This window comes from Panulirus ornatus, chromosome 35 (assembly GCF_036320965.1).
Source record: "Panulirus ornatus isolate Po-2019 chromosome 35, ASM3632096v1, whole genome shotgun sequence".
NCBI classification, from domain to species: Eukaryota; Metazoa; Arthropoda; class Malacostraca; order Decapoda; family Palinuridae; genus Panulirus; species Panulirus ornatus.
In genome coordinates, this window is record NC_092258.1 from 18,215,694 (window position 1) to 18,236,319 (window position 20,626).

General features: G+C 46.2%; 1 protein-coding gene across 1 annotated transcript in view; it reads left to right on the top strand.

Moving 5' to 3' along the window:
• LOC139760192 (potassium channel subfamily K member 1-like) overlaps positions 1-20,626 on the top strand; it is a 598,280-nt gene that overhangs the window by 492,960 nt on the left and 84,694 nt on the right. The window contains exon 3 of the mRNA XM_071683127.1: positions 1,220-1,392. Within this exon, the coding sequence (XP_071539228.1) occupies positions 1,220-1,392 (173 nt within the window). The remainder of the gene's footprint in view (positions 1-1,219; positions 1,393-20,626) is intronic.

A 20,626-nucleotide genomic window follows, 5' to 3' on the forward strand; every position in this document is an offset into this window, starting at 1 on the left:
ATACCGGGGTCGACGTGCTGTCAATGGATTGAACCAGGGCATGTGAAGCGTCTTGGGTAAACCATGGAAAGTTCTGTGGGGCCTGGATGTGGAAAGGGAGCTGTGGTTTCGGTGCATTATTACATGACAGCTAGAGACTGAGTGTGAACGAATGGGGCCTTTGGTGTCTTTTCCTAGCGCTACCTCGCACACATGAGGGAGGAGGGGGTTGTTATTCCATGTGTGGTGAGGTGGCGATGGGAACAAATAAAGGCAGACAGTGTGAATTGTGTACATGTGCATATATGTATATGTGTGTGTGTGTATATATGTATGTGTACATTGAGATGTATAGGTATGTATATTTGCGTGAGTGGACGTGTATGTATATCAATGTGTATGGGGGTGGGTTGAGCCATTCCTTTCGTCTGTTTCCTTGCGCTACCTCGCAAACGCGGGAGACAGCGACAAAGCAAAATAAAATAAATATATATATATATATATATATATATATATATATATATATATATATATATATATATATATATATATATATATATATATATATATATATATATATATATAAGAAAATGATAAGTTGCCCATGACCACTGTAATGTCATTGAAAATCAGGAATTATGTTCATCAGTACAACAGTTGTTGGTCATTACTCCACACCTCAGTGTATTTATCGTTGCTTGTAATGATGTGTTGTACCTGCAGGTTATGGTGTATTTATCGTTACTTGTAATGATGTGTTGTACCTGCAGGTTATGGTGTATTTATCGTTGCTTGTAATGATGTGTTGTACCTGCAGGTTATGGTGTATTTATCGTTGCTTGTAATGATGTGTTGTACCTGCAGGTTATGGTGTATTTATCGTTGCTAGTAATGATGTGTTGTACCTGCAGGTTATGGTGTATTTATCGTTGCTTGTAATGATGTGTTGTACCTGCAGGTTATGGTGTATTTATCGTTGCTTGTAATGATGTGTTGTACCTGCAGGTTATGGTGTATTTATCGTTGCTAGTAATGATGTGTTGTACCTGCAGGTTATGGTGTATTTATCGTTACTTGTAATGATGTGTTGTACCTGCAGGTTATGGTGTATTTATCGTTGCTTGTAATGATGTGTTGTACCTGCAGGTTATGGTGTATTTATCGTTGCTAGTAATGATGTGTTGTACCTGAAGGTTATGGTGTATTTATCGTTGCTAGTAACGATGTGTTGTACCTGCAGGTTATGGCCACGTACATCCACTGTCTGAGGGGGGAAAGATCTTCTGTATTATCTACGCTATGATTGGCATCCCCATGACCTTCATCCTGTTAACAGCACTAGTGGAGCGCCTGCTCATACCAGCTACCTGGCTCCTCTACTGGCTTAACTCCAAGCTTGGCCACCTCTACCAGGTACGTTTCATATTCATCAATATTTCTCCACTCTAAATTCTCGTATCGATGCAGGATTTGGACTTATAAACAACTATTTCTCTTGATTGACATAGAAACACGACACCTTTCAAACAATGTTGTCAGTACTAAACATGATTGAGGAATATTTGATCATACTGAACAAATCATTTTATTTAGCTTTACCTGTAATAACTTAGCGACCGCTGACTTTACTTGTGATAACTTAGCGACCGCTGACTTTACCTGTGATAACTTAGCGACCGCTGACTTTACCTGTGATAACTTAGCGACCGCTGACTTTACTTGTGATAACTTAGCGACCGCTGACTTTACCTGTGATAACTTAGCGACCGCTGACTTTACCTGTGATAACTTAGCGACCACTGACTTTACTTGTGATAACTTAGCGACCACTGACTTTACCTGTGATAACTTAGCGACCGCTGACTTTACTTGTGATAACTTAGCGACCGCTGACTTTACCAGTGATAACTTAGCGACCGCTGACTTTACAGCCTTACAGTAGAGCATCACTATGTTGGTTCTGTTGGGATCAAGTTCACACTGGCGTGTCTCCATCCCTTAAACATTCTCTGCTACTATGACATTAATGTGTCCAGTGTACTTCCTGTGACACTAATGTGTCCAGTGTACTTCCTGTGACACTAATGTGTCCAGTGTACTTCTTGTGACACTAATGTGTCCAGTGTACTTCTTGTGACACTAATGTGTCCAGTGTACTTCCTGTGACACTAATGTGTCCAGTGTACTTCTTGTGACACTAATGTGTCCAGTGTACTTCCTGTGACACTAATGTGTCCAGTGTACTTCTTGTGACACTAATGTGTCCAGTGTACTTCCTGTGACACTAATGTGTCCAGTGTACTTCCTGTGACACTAATGTGTCCAGTGTACTTCCTGTGACACTAATGTGTCCAGTGTACTTCCTGTGACACTAATGTGTCCAGTGTACTTCCTGTGACACTAATGTGTCCAGTGTACTTCTTGTGACACTAATGTGTCCAGTGTACTTCCTGTGACACTAATGTGTCCAGTGTACTTCCTGTGACACTAATGTGTCCAGTGTACTTCCTGTGACACTAATGTGTCCAGTGTACTTCCTGTGACACTAATGTGTCCAGTGTACTTCCTGTGACACTAATGTGTCCAGAGTACTTCCTGTGACACTAATGTGTCCAGTGTACTTCCTGTGACACTAATGTGTCCAGTGTATTCCTGTGACACTAATGTGTCAGTGTACTTCCTGTGACACTAATGTGTCCAGTGTACCTTCCAAGTGACATAATGTTCCAGTGTACTCCTGTGACACTAATGTGTCCGGTGTACTTCCTGTGACACTAATGTGTCCAGTGTACTTCCTGTGACACTAATGTGTCCGTGTACTTCCTGTGACACTAATGTGTCCTGTGTACTTCCTGTGACACTAATGTGTCCAGTGTACTTCCTGTGACACTAATGTGTCCAGTGTACTTCCTGTGACACTAATGTGTCCTGTGTACTTCCTGTGACACTAATGTGTCCAGTGTACTTCCTGTGACACTAATGTGTCCAGTGGACTTCCTGTGGCACTAATGTGTTCCAGTGTACTTTCCTGTGACACTAATGTGTCCAGTACTTCCTGTGACACTAATGTGTCCAGTGTACTTCCTGTGACACTAATGTGTCCAGTGTACTTCCTGTGACACTAATGTGTCCAGTGTACTTCCTGTGACACTAATGTGTCCAGTGTACTTCCTGTGACACTAATGTGTCCAGTGTACTTCCTGTGACACTAATGTGTCCAGTGTACTTCCTGTGACACTAATGTGTCCAGTGTACTTCTTGTGACACTAACGTGTCCAGTGTACTTCCTGTGACACTAATGTGTCCAGTGTACTTCCTGTGACACTAATGTGTCCAGTGTACTTCCTGTGACACTAATGTGTCCAAGTGTACTTCCTGTGACACTAATTGTCGTGTACTTCCTTGACACTAATTGTTCAGTGTACTTCCTTGACACTACTAGTTCCTGTACTTCCTGTGACACTAATGTGTTCTGTGTACTTCCTGTGACACTAATGTGTCCAGTGTACTTCCTGTGACACTAATATGTTCTGTGTACTTCCTGTAACACTAATATGTTCTGTGTACTTCCTGTGACACTGATATGTTCTGTGTACTTCCTGTGACATTACTTTGTCCAGTGTACTTCCTGGTGACACTAATGTGTCCTGTGTACTTCCTGTGACACTAATGTGTCCAGTGTACTTCCTGTGACACTAATGTTTTCAGTGTACTTTCTGTGACACTAATGTGTCCTGTGTCCTTCCTGTGACACTAATGTGCCCTGTGTACTTCCTGTGACACGAATGTGTCCTATGTACTTTCTGTGACACTAATATGTCCTGTGTACTTCCCGTGACACTAATGTGTCCTGTGCACTTCCTGTGACACTAATGTGTCCTGTGTACTTCCTGTGACACTAACATGTTCTCTGTACTTCCTGTGACACTAATTGTTCCTTTGTACTTCCTGTGACACTAATGTGCCCAGTGTACTTCCTGCGACACTATGTTTTCTGTGTACTTCTGTGACACTAATGTGTCCAGTGTCCTTCCTGTGACACTAATATGCCTTTGTACTTCCTGTGACACGAATGTGTCCCATGTACTTTCCCTGTGACTATATGTTCTGTGTACTTCCTGTGACACTAAGTGTTCCTGTCGTACTTCCTGTGACACTAATGTGTCCTGTGTACTTCCTGTGACACTAATAGTTCTGTGTACTTCCTGTGCACTAATTGTTCTTGTACTTCCTGTGACACTAATGTGTCCGTGTACTTCTAACATGTGTCCGTGTCTTCTTCACTTGTTCCAGTCTATCCTGAACTATGTGTCCAGTTGTAATTTTAATAAGTTCCTTACTTCCAATCAAAATTTTGTCCTGGTCATTCTCCTCGACATCTTGAAGTGTTCTGTTTCTTCTTAGCCTACTTTAGTCAAGTTTGTGACACGGTAATTTATGTGTACTTCCTTGACCTATGGTTCGGTCCTCTGTGGCAGGTCCCCGGTGTCATCCTGTGAACAGTGTCCATGTGAGCAGTCTCTCTGTGAGCAGGTCTCTCGTGTGGAGTCCTCCTGTGCATCTACTGTGCTAGTCTCTGTGAGCGTCTCCTGTGAGCACTTACCTTGTTGCATGTCCCTCCTGTGAGCACTCATCTGTTCTGGTACTTCCTGTGACACTCTGTGAGCAGGTACTTCCTGTGACAGTGTCCTACTGTACCTTCCTGTGAGCACCTACATGTGTCAGGGTACTTCTGTGAGCATCCTATGTGGATCCCTCCTGTCCCCTTCCTGTGACACTTACTGTGTCCTTGTGACTCCCTCCTGTGAGCAGCTACTGTGTCCAGTGTCTTCACCTGTGACACGTAACTTCCTGTGAACTTCCTGTGACACTGAAGTGTCCCTCTGTGGTCACCTTCCTGTGACCACTACATGTGTCAGTGTCTTCCTGAATAAGGTTCTCCGTGAGCATTCTCCTGTGACGCTATGGTCCCCTGGCGTCCTTCCTGTGAACAATGTGCCCTGTGTAGCTTCTCTCTGTGACAGGTCCTTGTGTACATTTCTGTGACACTAATGTCCTGTGACTTCCCCGTGACAGGTCCCTCTGTGACACCCTCCTGTGAACAGGTCTCCTGTGACTCCCTGTGAGCAATGTGTTCTGTGACCCCCCTGTGAGTCCCTACTGTGAGTTCTGTCTCCTGTGACAAGTGCCCTCTGTAAGCATTCCTAACATGCTCTCCTCGTTGCTTCACTCTGTTCAGGTCCTTCCTGAAGGTTCTCTTTTGTGAATTTCCATACAGTTCTCCTTTGCAGTCCCTCTATGAGCAGGTTTCCTTGGCATTTCCTAGCCGCCACATCTTTGAGAGTTTACCTCTCTTACAGTCCTCTTTGAAGGTTCTAATATGAGCAGGTCCCTCCTGTGAGCAGGTCCCTCCTGTGAGCAGGTCCCTCCTGTGAGCAGGTCCCTCTGTGAGCAGGTCTCTCCTGTGAGCAGGTCCCCTGTGAGCAGGTCCTCCTGTGAGCAGGTCCCTCCTGTGAGCAGGTCCCTCCTGTGAGCAGGTCTCCCCTGTGAGCAGGTCTCTCCTGTGAGCAGGTCCCTCCTGTGAGCAGGTCCCTCCTGTGAGCAGGTCCCTCCTGTGAGCAGGTCTCTCCTATGAGCAGGTCCCTCCTGTGAGCAGGTCCCTCCTGTGAGCAGGTCCCTCCTGTGAGCAGGTCCCTCCTGTGAGCAGGTCCCTCCTGTGAGCAGGTCTCTCCTGTGAGCAGGTCCCTCCTGTGAGCAGGTCCCTCCTGTGAGCAGGTCCCTCCTTTGAGAAGGTCCCTCCTGTGAGAAGGTCCCTCCTGTGAGCAGGTCCCTCCTGTGAGCAGGTCTCTCCTGTGAGCAGGTCCCTCCTGTGAGCAGGTCCCTCCTGTGAGCAGGTCTCTCCTGTGAGCAGGTCCCTCCTGTGAGAAGGTCCCTCCTGTGAGCAGGTCCCTCCTGTGAGAAGGTCCCTCCTGTGAGCTGGTCTCTCCTGTGAGCAGGTCCCTCCTGTGAGCAGGTCCCTCCTGTGAGCAGGTCCCTCCTGTGAGCAGGTCTCTCCTGTGAGCAGGTCCCTCCTGTGAGCAGGTCCCTCCTGTGAGCAGGTCTCTCCTGTGAGCAGGTCCCTCCTGTGAGCAGGTCCCTCCTGTGAGCAGGTCCCTCCTGTGAGCAGGTCCCTCCTGTGAGCAGGTCCCTCCTGTGAGCAGGTCCCTCCTGTGAGCAGGTCCCTCCTGTGAGCAGGTCCCTCCTGTTCTTCGTGTTATAATGTGGCATCTTCCTGGATACATAACGCGGGTTTGTCGCCCCGCGTCGTAAGACCAGCTTATGTCAGTAAATGTGTAAGAGATGAGAAGTGGGATGCTGTATATGAGAAGTGGGATGCTGTATATGAGAAGTGGGATGCTGGATATGAGAAGTGGGATGCTGGATATGAGAAGTGGGATGCTGGATATGAGAAGTGGGATGCTGGATATGAGAAGTGGGATGCTGGATATGAGAAGTGGGATGCTGAAAATGGGGAACGGGATGCTGGAGATTGGAAGTAAAATGCTGGAGATGGGAAGTGGAATACAGAAGATGAGAAGTGGGAAGCTGGAGATGGGGAGTGGGATGCTGGTGGAAGGAAGTATGGTGTTGATGATGAGAAGTGGGGATGCTGTGGATGAGAAGTGGGATGACACTACTACATTTCAGTACATGTCTCAGGTTCAGGAGAGATCAATAAAACTAGACACGCTCATTACTGGGTTCAGTTTGCTCTTAGTATGCATTCTTTAGTACTGAGGAAGTCTTCCCACTGTGCTGAGGAAGTCTTCCCACTGTGCTGAGGAAGTTCCCTGACTGTGTTCAGGAATTTTCCTAAATGTGCTGAGGCTCCAAACAATGTTGAAGAAGTCTCGTAGTTATGTTAAGAAAATTTCTTAACTCTGCTGAAGAAGTTCTCTAACTATGCTGAGGAAGTCCTCTAACTGTGCAGAGGAAGCCTCCTAACTTTGCTGAGGAAGTCCCATAACTGTGCTGAAAAAGCCTCATAACAGTGATGAGGAAGTCCCCTAACTGTGCTGAGAAAGTTAACTTCCTGAAGAAGCCTCCTAACCGAACTGAGGAAGTCCCCTAACTGTGCTGAGGAAGTCTCCTAACTGTGCTGAGGAAGTCCAATAGCTGAGGAAGTCTCCTTACAGTGCTGAGGAAATCTCCTAAGTGTGCTGAGGAAGCCTCCCAACTGTGCTGCAGATGTCCCTTCATTGTGCTGAGGAAACATTGTAATTGTGCCGCAGACGTCCCATAACTGTGCTGAAAAAGCCTCCTAACAATGATGAGAAAGTCTCCTAACTGTGCTGAGAAAGTCCCCTAACTGTACTGAGGAAATATCCTAATCATCTTGAGGAAGTCCTCTCGCTGTGCTGAGGAAGTCCCCTAGCTGTGTTGAGGAAGTCCTTTAACTGTGTTAAGGAAGTCCCCTAACACTGCTTAGGAAGTCTTCTGACTATGCTGAGGAAGCCTCCTAACTTTGCTGTGTGAATCTCCTAATTACGCTGAGGAAGTCCCCTACATGTGCTCAGGAAGTCCCCTGATTTTGCTGAGCAAGCCTCCCAACTGTGATGAGGAGGTCTCCTAATTATGCTGAGGAAGTCTCCTAACTGTGCTGAGGAAGTTTCTTGATTATGGTAAGGGTGTCCCCAAACTGTGTGAGGAAGTCTCATAACTGTGCTGAGGAAGTCTCATAACTTTCTCTGACTAAGTCTCTTAAGTGTTCTGAGGAAGTCCCCTAAATATGCTGAGGAAGCCTCTTAACTGTGCTGAGGAAGTCCAATAACTTTGCTGAAGAAGCCTCTTAACTGTGCTGAGGAAGTCTCCGAACTGGACTAAGGAAGCCTCCAAACTGTGCTAAGGAAGCCTCTTAACTGTGCTGAGGAAGCTTCCTATGTCAAAGAATTCCCTTAATTGTGCTGAGGAAACATCCTAAATGTGCGAAGGAAATCTCTTGACACTACTGAGGAAGTCTTCTGACTGTGACTGTCCTGAGGAAGTCTCCTTACCGTGGCTATGCTGAGGAAATCTCCTGACTCTGACTGTGCTGAGGAAGCCTCTTAACTGTGCTGAAGAAGTCTCTTAATTGTGGTAAAGGTGTCCCCAAACTGTGCTGAGGAAGTCTCCGAATTATGCTCAAAAAGTAACCTAGCTGTGCTGAGGAAGTCCCTTAACCGTGCTGAGTAAGTCTCCTAACTGCGCTAAGGAACTTCTCTATTTGCTGAGGAAACCTACTATCTGTGCTGAGTAAGTCCTTAAACTGTGCTGAGGAAGTTTCTTGACTGTGCTGAGAAAGTGTCTTGACTGTGCTGAGGAAGTCCACTAACTCTTTTGAGGAAGTCTCCTGATTATCCTGAAGAATTCTCCTAATCGTGTTGATTAAGTCCCCAAACTGTGCTGAGGAAAACCCCAAACTGTGCTGAGGAAGTCACCTAACTGTGCTAAGGAAGTCACCTAACTGTGCTAAGGAAGTCACCTAACTGTGCTAAGGAAGTCACCTAACTGTGCTGAGGAATTCTCCTGGTTGTGCCGAAGAAGGCTCCTATATTTTCTGAATGAATATCCTAATAACTCTGAGGAAGTCTCCTAACTGAGCTGAGGAAGTCCAATAACTTTAATGAAGAAGCCCCAAACTGTGCTGAGGAAGTTTCCGAACTGTGCTGGGCAAGCCTCTTCAAGAGAACTGTGCTGAGGAAGCTTCCTAACTGTGCGGAAGAATTCCCTTAATTGTGATGAGGAAATATCCTGAATGTGAAGTCCCTTGACACTGCTGAGGAAGTCTCCTGACTGTGTCTTAAGGAAGTCTTCTGACCGTGACTGTTGAGAAGGTCTCCTGACTCTAACTGTGCTGAGGAAGTTTCCTGCCTGTGTTTAGGAATTTTCCTAAATGTCCTGAGGCGCCTAACTATGTTGAAGAAGTCTCGTAATCATGCTAAAGATATTCACTGAGTGTGCTGAGGAAGTCTCCTAACTGTGCTGAGGAAGCCTCCTAACTTTGGTGAGGAGGTCTCCTAGTTATGCTCAGGAAGTCCCTTAACTGTGCTGAAAAGCTTCCTAACTGTGATTAAGAAAGTCTTTTAACTGTGCTGAGAAAGTCACCCAACTGTAATGAGGAAGTTTTCCAATCATCCTGAGGAAATTCCATAACTGTGCTGAGGAAGTCACGTGTCTGTGCTAAGGAAGAGCCCTAACTTGCTGAAGTAGCCTCATAACTGAATTGAGGAAGTACCCTGTGCTGAGGAAGCCCCCAAACTGTATTGAGGAAGTCCCCAAGCTGTGCTGAGGTAGCCTCCTATGTGTCATGAAGAAGCCTCCTGGCTGTTCTGAGGAGGTCCCCAAACTGTGCTGAGGAAGTCCCCTAACTGTGCTGAGGAATTCTCCTGACTGCGCTAGGGAAGCCTCATAACTTTGCTGAGTGAATCTCCTCATTAAGCTGAGAAAGTCCTCTAACTATACTGAGGAAGTCCCCTAAGTGTGCTGAGCAAGCCTTCTAACTGTGATGAGGAAGTCTCCTAATTGTACTGAGGAAGTCTCCTAGCTGTGCTGAGGAAGTCTCATAATCATGGTAAGGGTATCCCGAAACTGTGCTGAGGAAGTCTCTTCAGTGTTCTGATGAAGTCTCCCAACTGTGCTGAGGAAGCCCTTTAACTGTGCACAAGAAGTTCTTTAATTGTGCTGAGGAAACATCCTAAATGTGCAGAACAAATCTCTTGATACTGCTGAGGAAGTCTCCTGACTTTGACTGAGCAGAAGAAATCTCCTGACCGTGACTGTACTGAGGAAGCCTCCTGACTCTGACTGTGCTGAGGAAGTTTCCTGACTGTTCAGGAATTTTTCTAAGTGTGCTGAGGCTCCTAAGTATGTTAAAAAAGTCTCGTAATCATGTTAAAGAAATTTCTTAACTGTGCTGAGGAAATCTCCGAACTGTAATGAGGAAGCGTCCTAACTGTGCTGAGGAAGGAAGCCTCCCAACAGTGCTGAGGAGTCTCCGAACTATGCTAAGGAAGTCACATAACTTTGCTGAAGAAATCTCCTAACTGTGCTGAGGAGGCCTGCTAACAGTGCTGAGGAAGTCTCCGAATTATGGCAAGGAAGTCACATAACTGTGCTGAGGAAGTCCTCTAACTGTGCTGAGACCTAACTGTTATGAGGAAGTCCCCTAACTGTGCTGAGGAAGCCTCCTACCTGTGCTGAGGGTCTCTTAACTCTGCTGAGGAAACCTCCTGACTGTGCTGAGGAACTCACCTAAATAAGCCGAGGAAGCCTCATGACCGTGCTTAGGAAATCTCCCAAATATGCTGAGGAAGTCTCCTAACTGCGCTGAGGGAGCCTCTTAACTGTGCTGAGGAAGCGTCCTAGCTGTGTTGAGGAAGTCTTCGAATTATGCTGAGGAAGTCTCCTAACTGTGCTGAGGAAGGCCCTCAACTCTGCTAATGAAGTTGCCTAACTGTGCTGAAGAAGTTCTCTAACTGTGCTGAGGAAACCTCCTAACAGTGCTGAGGAAATCCCCAAAATGTACTGAGGAAGCCTCATAACTGTGCTGAGAAAGTCTTCCAATTATACTGAAGAAGTCTCCTAACTGAGCTGAGGAGGCCTCCTAACTGTGCTGAGAAAGTACCCTAACTGTGCTGAGGATGCCTTCTAACAGTGGTGAGGAAGTCCCCTAATTGTGCTGAAGAAACTTCCTAACTGTTCTGAGGAAATCTCCTAACTGTGCTGAAGTTTTCTCTAACTGTGCCGAGGAAACCTCCAACTTTGCTGAGGAAGTCCCCTAGCTGTGCTGAGGAACCCTCCTAACTGTGCTGAGAAAGTTCCTTAACTCTGATGAGGAAACCTCCTAATAACGTTGAGAAAGTTCCCTAAATGTGCTGAGGAAGTCTCATAACTGTGCCGGGGCAGTCTTCCAATTATGCTTAGGAAGTCTCCTAACTGCGCTGAGGAAGCCTCCTAACTGTGCTGAGGAAGTATCCTTACTGTGCCGAGGAAGCCCCATAACTGTGCTGAGGAAGTCTCCTAACTGTGATGAGAAAGCCTCATAACTGTGCTGGGTAAGTTTTCCAATTATGCTAAGGAAGTCTAACTGCTCTGAGGAGGCCTCGTAACTGTGTTGAGGTAGCCTCCTAACAGTGCTGAGGAAGTCTCCTAATTATGCTGAGAAAGTGTCCTAAATATGCTGAGAAAATCCCCTAACTGTGCTGAGGAAACCTCCTATCTGTGCTGAGGAAGGCCCTTAACTGGCTTAGGGAGCCTCCTAACTGTGCTGAGGAAGTCCCTTAACTCTGCTAAGGAAACCACCGAACTGTGCTGAGGAAACCTCCTGAACGCGCTGAGGAAGCCTCCTGATATTACTAAGAAAATCCCCTAACTGTGCTGAGGAAGCCTCCTAACGTTGCTAAGGAAATGTCCAAACTGTGCTGAGGAAGTCCCCTAATTGTGTTGAGGGAGCCTCCTAACAGTGCTGAGGAAGTCCCCAAATTGTGCTGAAGAAACTTCCTAACTGTACTGAGGAAGTCCCCTAACTGTGCTGAAGAATCCTCCTAACTGTACTGAGGAAGTCCCTTGAATGTGCTGAAGAAGCCTCAACTGTGTTAAGAAATTCTCTAAATTATGCAGAGGAAATACCTAAACTGTGCTGAGGAAATACCTAAACTGTGCTGAGGAAGCTTCCTAACTGTGCTGAGGAAGTCATTTATTTGCGCTGAGGAAGCCTCCAAACTGTGCTGAAAAAGTCCTCTAACTCTGCTGCAGAGGCCCATCAACTGTGTTGCGAAATCCTCCTAACTGTGCTGAGGAAGTCCTTTAACTGTGCTGAAGGAATCCTTTAACTCTGATGAGGAAACCTAATTATACTGAGGAAGTCTCCTAACTGTGCTGAGGAAGTTCCCAACTATGCTGAGGAAGCCTCCTAACTGTGCTGAGGAAGTCCCTAAACTGTACTGAGGAAGTTCCATAACTGTGGTGAGAAAGCCTCCTAACTGTGCAAAGGAAGTCCCTTGAGTGCTGAAGAAACCTCCTAACTGTGCTGAAGAAGTCCCCTAACTGTGCTGAGGAAATCCCTTAACTGTGATGAGGAGACTTCCTAATCACAAAGAGGAAGTCTCCTAACCGTGTTGAGGAAGTTCCCAACTGTGCTAAGGAAGCCTCCTAACTGTGCTGGGGAAGTCTAGATTATGCTGAGGAAGTCCCCTAACTGTGCTGAGGAAGTCATCTGTGTTGATAAGGCCTCTAGCTGTGCTGAGGAATCCTCCTAACTGCTAAAGAAGTCTGCTATCTATGCTGAGGAAGCTTGCTAACTGCCTGATCATCGCAATTGATGAGTTAGTCACAACTGGTGGAGTGATCATCTTCACAAGGCCTAATCTCTCAGCAAGTCATCCGTCTTTGTGATCCTAAAGTGAATAAATTTGGATGAGAAAAGGAGTTTTTGACGTGCGTGTTTCTGGAGGCGAGGGTCACTCTGTGTGTGGTCACTCTTACCGACAGTCTTGCCAGGAAGATTTTTCTTCTTTCTTTTTCATTCTCGGTCACCATTTCCCACATTAACAAGGTAGCGCCAGTAATAGATGGCAGATGAAAGATGAAAGAAATGGCTCACATCCACCTTTAACCTGCTATGTATAATGCACCCAAACTAGAGCCTCCCTGCGTCACCCAGGCTCCACAAACCTTTCCATGGTTTCCTCTGACCACCACATCACAGCCAGTGAGAGCACGTCGCCCACTTTGTACCACATTGCTCCAGTTTCCGCTGTCCCACGCCTGCCTCACACACTCCTGCATAACTCACTGCACTTTTCACTCCATTCTTGCTTCTCATCCACAATGTCTTCCTTATCCCTCTTAAGCCTCCCCTTGCTCAGCCTCTCTCTATATCCAGACCACCTCAGCACCACCTCCCCACCTCTCTCTCTAAGTCTACTATCACACTTTTATCTCATTCTGTCATTCTTCACTTGATCTCACATCTTGTGTTCTTCTCAGCTGTGTTATTTGTAACACAACCGTGCCGTACCCAGTCCTGACCACACCACACCATACCATACCACCAATCCCCAGTCCTGACCACACCACACCATACCACCAATCCCCAGTCCTGACCACACCACACCATACCACCAATCCCCAGTCCTGACCACACCACACCATACCACCAATCCCCAGTCCTGACCACACCACACCATACCACCAATCCCCAGTCCTGACCACACCATACCACACCACCAATTCCCAGTCCTGACCACACCACACCACACCATACCACCAATCCCCAGTCCTGACCACACCATACCATACCACCAATCCCCAGTCCTGACCACACCACACCATACCACCAATCCCCAGTCCTGACCACACCACACCATACCACCAATCCCCAGTCCTGACCACACCATACCACACCACCAATTCCCAGTCCTGACCACACCACACCATACCACCAATCCCCAGTCCTGACCACACCACACCATACCACCAATCCCCAGTCCTGACCACACCACACCACACCACCAATTCCCAGTCCTGACCACACCACACCATACCACCAATCCCCAGTCCTGACCACACCACACCACACCACCAATTCCCAGTCCTGACCACACCACACCATACCACCAATCCCCAGTCCTGACCACACCATACCATACCACCAATCCCCAGTCCTGACCACACCACACCACACCACCAATTCCCAGTCCTGACCACACCACACCATACCACCAATCCCCAGTCCTGACCACACCACACCATACCACCAATTCCCAGTCCTGACCACACCACACCATACCACCAATTCCCAGTCCTGACCACACCATACCATACCACCAATTCCCAGTCCTGACCACACCATACCATACCACCAATCCCCAGTCCTGACCACACCACACCATACCACCAATCCCCAGTCCTGACCACACCACACCATACCACCAATCCCCAGTCCTGACCACACCACACCACACCACCAATTCCCAGTCCTGACCACACCACACCATACCACCAATCCCCAGTCCTGACCACACCATACCATACCACCAATCCCCAGTCCTGACCACACCACACCACACCACCAATTCCCAGTCCTGACCACACCACACCATACCACCAATCCCCAGTCCTGACCACACCACACCATACCACCAATTCCCAGTCCTGACCACACCACACCATACCACCAATTCCCAGTCCTGACCACACCATACCATACCACCAATTCCCAGTCCTGACCACACCATACCATACCACCAATCCCCAGTCCTGACCACACCACACCATACCACCAATCCCCAGTCCTGACCCACACCACACCATACCACCAATCCCCAAGTCCTGACCTCACCACACCATACCACCAATCCACAGTCCTGACACACCACACCATACCACCAATTCCCAGTCACTGACCACACCCATACCATACACCAATCTCCCAGTCCTGACCAACCATACAATACCACCAATCCCAGTCCAGACTACACATACCATACCACCAATTCCCAGTCCTGACACACCATCACCATACCATACCACCAATCCCCTTAGTCCTGACCACACACACCATACCACCAATCCCCAGTCCTGCCACACCACACATACCACCAATTCCCTGTCCTGACCACACCACACCCACACACACCACACATCACCAATCCCCAGTCCTGACCACACCACACCATACCACCAATCCCCATCTGACACACCCAACACATATCCACACCATCCATACACCCAATCACTACCCTTACCTCCACGAACCACCACAATCCTCCACACATCCCACACACTCCACACATCCCACACACCCCACACATCCCACACACTCCACACATCCCACACACCCCACACACCCCACACACCCCACACATTCCACACATCCCACACACTCCACACATCCCACACACCCCACACATCCCACACACTCCACACATCCCACACACCCCACACGTTCCACACATCCCACACACCCCACACACCCCACACACTCCACACACCCCACACACTCCACACATCCCACACACCCCACACACTCCACACATCCCACACACCCCACACACTCCACACACTCCAGCTTCTATATATTCAGCAGGGACTTGAAAGACTCCTTTAAGGTGAGACGTCCTTCGATAAGACTGTGATGCAGTGATACAAACGAGACACTTCACTCACGTGGCGACCATAAGTAGGCAGAGTCCGGTAGCTCCCCACTCTATCTATATATACAACAATGATGACGTCATCCACACCTTCATCTGTAACCGCTTCACATGTAAACATGTAGTATACATATCCTTCTCTTTCTCTAAGCATTTCTCACATTCATTAATGATCTTAAAGCCATATTGCTCCTCCCTAGTCTGCTGCTCAGTGAATGTCGGGTGTGTGATGTCCCCATGGTTGTTTAATTTGTTTATGGATGGGATTGTTAGGGAGGTCAGTCCAAGAATTTTGGAGGAGCGAGTATGCAGTATGTTGGGGATGAGAGGTCCTGGGAAGTGAATCAGTTGTTATTCGCCGATGATACAGCTCTGGTGGCTGATTCGAGTGAGATACTGCAGAAATTGGTGACTGGGTTTGGAAAAGTGTGTGAAAGGAGAAAGTTCAGTGTAATTGTGAATAAGAGCAAGGTTATTCGGCTCAGTAGGGTTGAGAGACAAGTCAATTGGGAGGTAAGTTTGAATGCAGAAAAATTGGAGAAAGTGAATTGTTTTAGAAAGTGAATGGAATCATGGAAGTGGAAATGAATCACAGGGTGAGGGAGGAAGCGAAGGTTCTGGGAGCGTTGAAGGATGTGTGGAAGGGGAGAACGTTATCTCGGAGAGCAAAAATGTATATGTTTGAAGGAATAGTGGTTCCAACAATGTTAAATGGTTGCAAGGCGTGGGCTATAGATAGAGTTGTGCGGATGAGGGTGGATGTGTTGGAAGTGAAATGATTGAGGACAATATGTGGTGTGAAATTGTTTGATCGAGTAAGTAATGAAAGGATAAGAGAGATGTGTGGAAATAAAGTGTGGTTGAGAGAGCAGAAGAGGGTATATTGAAATGATTTGGACATATGGAGAGAATGAGTGAGGAAACTGACAGAGAGGATATATGTATCAGAGGTGGAGGGAACAAAGAGAAGCAGAAGACCAAATTTGAGGTCGAAGGATGGAGTGACAAAAAAAATTGAGCTATCGCGTTCTGAACATACAGAAGGGTCAAAGGCAAGCAGAGATTAGATTAAGTTGGAACGATGTGGTATACCAGGATGGACGTGGGGTCAATGGACTGATCCAAGGCATGTGAAGCGTCTGGGGTAAACCATGGAAAGGCCTGTGGGATGTGGATGTGGATAGGGAGATGTACATGTCCATCCTCCTCGAAGGCTCAGACTGGGATGTCTAAATGTGTGTGGATGTAACCAAGATGAGAAAAAAAGGAGAGAAAGGTAGTATTTTGAGGAAAGAAACCTGGATGTTTTGGCTCTGAGTGAAACGAAGCTCAAGGGTAAAGGGGAAGAGTGGGTTTGGGAATGTCTTGGGAGTAAAGTCAGGGGTTGGTGAAATGATCAGAGCAAAGGAAAGAGTAGCACTCCTGAAGCAGGAGTTGTGGGAGTATGTGATAGAGTGTAAGAAAGTAAACTCTAGATTGATATGGGTAAAAGTGAATTTGGATGGAGAGAGATGATAATTATTGATGCCTATACACCTGGTCATGAGAAGAAAGATCATGAGAGGCAAGTATTTTGGAAGCAGCTGAGTGAGTGTGTTAGTAGTTTTGATGCACGAGGCCGGGCTATAGTGATGGGTGATTTGAATGCAAAGGTGGGTAATGTGACAGTTGATGGTACAATTGATGTACATGGGGTGTTCAGTGTTGTAAATGGAAATGGTGAAGAGCTTGTGAATTTCTGTGCTGAAAAAAGACTGGTGATTGGGAATACTTGCTTTGAAAAGAGAGATATACATAATCATACGTATGTGAGTAAGATAAATGGCCAGAGAGCGTTATTGGGTTACGTGTTTATTGATAGGCGTGTAAAAGAAAGACTTTTGGAGGTTAATGTGCTGAGAGGGCAGCTGGAGGGATGTCTGATTACTATCTTGTGGAAGCGAAAGTGAAGATTTGTAGAGGCTTTCAGAAAAGAAGAGAGAATGTTGGGGAGAAGAGAGTCGTGAGAGTAAGTGAGCTTGGAAAGGAGACTTATGTGAGGATGTACCTGGAGAGATTGAGTGCAGAATGGAAAGAGGCGAGAACAAATGATGGAAGGGGAGTGGGGGAGGAATGTGATGTATTTAGGGAAGCAATGATGGCTTGCGCAAAAGATGCTTGTGGCATGAGAAGGGTGGAAGGTGGGCAGATTAGAAAGGGTGGTGAATACTGGGATGAAGAAGTAAGATTGTTAGTGAAAGAGAGAAGAGAGGCATTTGGAAGATTTTTGCACGGAAGTAGTGGAAATGACTGGGAGGTGTATAAAAGAAAACGGCAGGATGTCAAGAGAAAAGTGCAAGAGGTGAAAAAGAGGGTAAATGAGAGTTAGTGTGAGAGAGTATCATTAAATTTTAGGGAGAATAAAAAGATGTTTTGGAAGAAGGTGAATAAAATGCGTAAGACAAGAGAATAAATGGGAGCATCGGTGAAAGGGGCACATGAGAAGATAGCAACAAGTAGTGATGAAGTGAGGAGATGGAGTGAATATTTTGATGGTATGTGTGAAGTAAGAGAGTCAAGGAGAATGGTTTGGTAGACATAGAAAAGGTAGTGAAAGTCTTGCAGAACATGAAAGCCGGCAAGGCAGCGGGTTTGAGTTATATCACAATGGAATTCATAAGAAAAGGGAGTGACCATGTTGTTGATTGGTTGGTAAGGGTATTCAATGTATGTACGGATCATGGTAAAGTGCCTGAGGATTGGTGGAATGCATGCATAGTGCCATTGTACAAAGGGAGAGGTGATAAAGGTGAGTGTTCAAATTGCAAAGGTATCAATTTGTAGAGTATTCCTGCGAAATCATTTGGGAGGGTATTGATTGACAGGGTGAAGGTATGTACAGAGCATCAGATTGGGGAAGAGCAGTGAGGTTTCAGAAGTGGTAGAGGATGTGTGTATCAGGTGATTGTATGTTTGAAATACTTAGAAAAACCGATGGATTCGTATATGGCATTTATGGATCTAGAGAAGGCATATGATAGGGTGGATCGAGATGCTCTGTGGAAGGTTTTATGGTGTGGGAAGTAAGTTCCTAGAAGCAGTGAAAACTTTTTACCAAGGACGTAAGCCATTTGTACTAGTAGGAAGAGTGGAAAGTGATTGGTTCCCAGTGAATGTTGGTTTGCGGCAGGGGTGTGTGATGTCTCTATGGTTGTTTAATTTGTTTATGGATAGGGTGGTTAGAGAGGTAAATGCAAAAGTTTTGGAGAGAGGGGCAAGTATGCAGTCTGTTGTGGATGAGAGGGCTTGGAAAGTGAGTTAAATGTTCTTCGCTGATGAAACAGCGCTGGTGGCTGATTCATCTGAGAAACTGCAGAAGCTGGTGACTGAGTTTGGTAAAGTGTGTGAAAGAAGAAAATTGAGAGTAAATGTGAATAGGAGCAAGGTTATTAGGTACAGTAGGGTTGAGGGACAAGTCAGTTAGGAGGTAAGTTTGAATGGAGAAAAACTGGAGGAAGTGGATTTAGATATCTGGGAGTGTATTGGGCAGTGGATGGAACCATGGAAGCGGAAGTGAGTCACAGGATGGGGGAGGAAGCGAAGTTTCTGGAAACGTTGAAGAATGTGTGGAAGGCAAGGTTATCTCGGAGGAAAAGTGGTTCCAACAATGTTATATGATTGCGAGGCGTGGGTTGTGCAGAGGAGGGTGGATGAGTTGGAAATGAGATGTTTGAGGACAATATGTGGTGTGAGGTGGTTTGATCGAGTAAGTAATGAAAGGGTAAGAGAGATGTGTGGTAATAAAAAGAGTGTGGTTGAGAGAGCAGAAGAGGGTTGAAATGGTTTGGAAACATGGAGAAAATGAGTGAGCTAAGATTTACAAACAGGATATATGTGTCAGAGATAGAGGGAAGATGGAGAAACAGGAGACCAAATTGGAGGTGGAAGGATGGAGTGAAAAAGATATTAAGCGGTCGGGGCCTGGACATACGGTAGGGTAAAGGGCGTGCAAGGAATAGAGTGAATTGGAACGATGTTGTACACCGAGGTAGACGTTCTGTCAAATGATTGAACCAAGCCATGTGAAGAGTCTGGGGTAAACCATACAATGGTTTGTGGGGCCTGGATGTGGAAAGGGAGCTGTGGTTTCGGTGCATAACACATGACAGCTAGAGACTAAGTGTGAACGAATGTGGTTTTTTTCTCAGTTCCGGGCGCTGCCTCGCTGAAGGGGTGGGGAAGGGGTAAGGGGGGCGGGATAGGCTATTTCGTGTGTGGTGGGGTGGCGACGAGAATGGATGAAGGCAGCATTTAAGGATATGCACATGTGTATATATGTATATGTATGTGTATGTATATGTATGTATGCGTTGAAATGTATAGGCATGTATGTATATGTGCGTGTGTGGATGTTTTTGTATATGCATGTGCATGTGGGTCAGGCCTTTCCTCGTTTGTTTCTTGCGCTACCTCGCTAACGCGGGAGACGTATAGTATACAAATAGTAGAGTAATTATAGTAAAAGAAATATCATTATCATTATTATTATAATGATGATAATGATGATGATAATGATGATGATGATGATGATGCACAAGACCGGGTTATAGTGATGGGTGATTTGAATGCAAAGGTGAGTAATGTGGCAGTTGAGGGAATAATTGGTGTACATGGGGTGTTCAGTGTTGTAAATGGAAATGGTGAAGAGCTTGTAGATTTATGTGCTGAAAAAGGACTGGTGATTAGGAATGCCTGGTCTAAAAAGAGAGATATGCATAAATATACGTATGTGAATAGAGAGATGGCCAGAGAGCGTTATTGGACTACGTGTTAATTGACAGGCAAGTGAAAGAGAGACTTTTGGATTTTCATGTGCTGAGAGGTGCAACTGGAGGAATGTCTGATCATTTCCTTGAGGAGGCGAAGGTGAAGATTTGTAGAGGTTTTCAGAAAAGAAATGAGAATTTTGGAGTGAAGATAGTTGTGAGAGTAAGTGAGCTTGGAAAGGAGACTTGTGTGAGGAAGTACCAGGAGAGATTGAGTGCAGAATGGAAAAAGGTGAGGCGAATGATGTAAGGGGAGTGGGGGAGGAATGGGATGTATGTAGGGTAGCAGTGATAGCTTGTGCAAAAAATGCTTGTGGCATGAGAAAGGAGGCAGGCGGGCAGATTAGAAAGAGTCGTGAGTGGTGGCATGAAGTAAGATCTTTAGTGAAAGAGGAAAGAGAGGCATTTGAACGATTTTTGCAGAAAAGTAGTGCGAATGACTAGGATATGTATAAAAGAAAGAGGCAGGAGGTCAAGAGAAAGATGCAAGAGTTGAAAAAGAGGTCAAATGAGAGTTAGGGTGAGAGTATCATTAAATTTTCGGGAGAATAAAAATATGTTTTGGAAGGAGGTAAACGAAGTGCGTAAGACGAAGAGAAAAAATGGAAACATCGGGGAAGAGGGCTAATGGGGAGGTAATAAGAAGTAGTTGTGAAGTGAGAAGGAGAT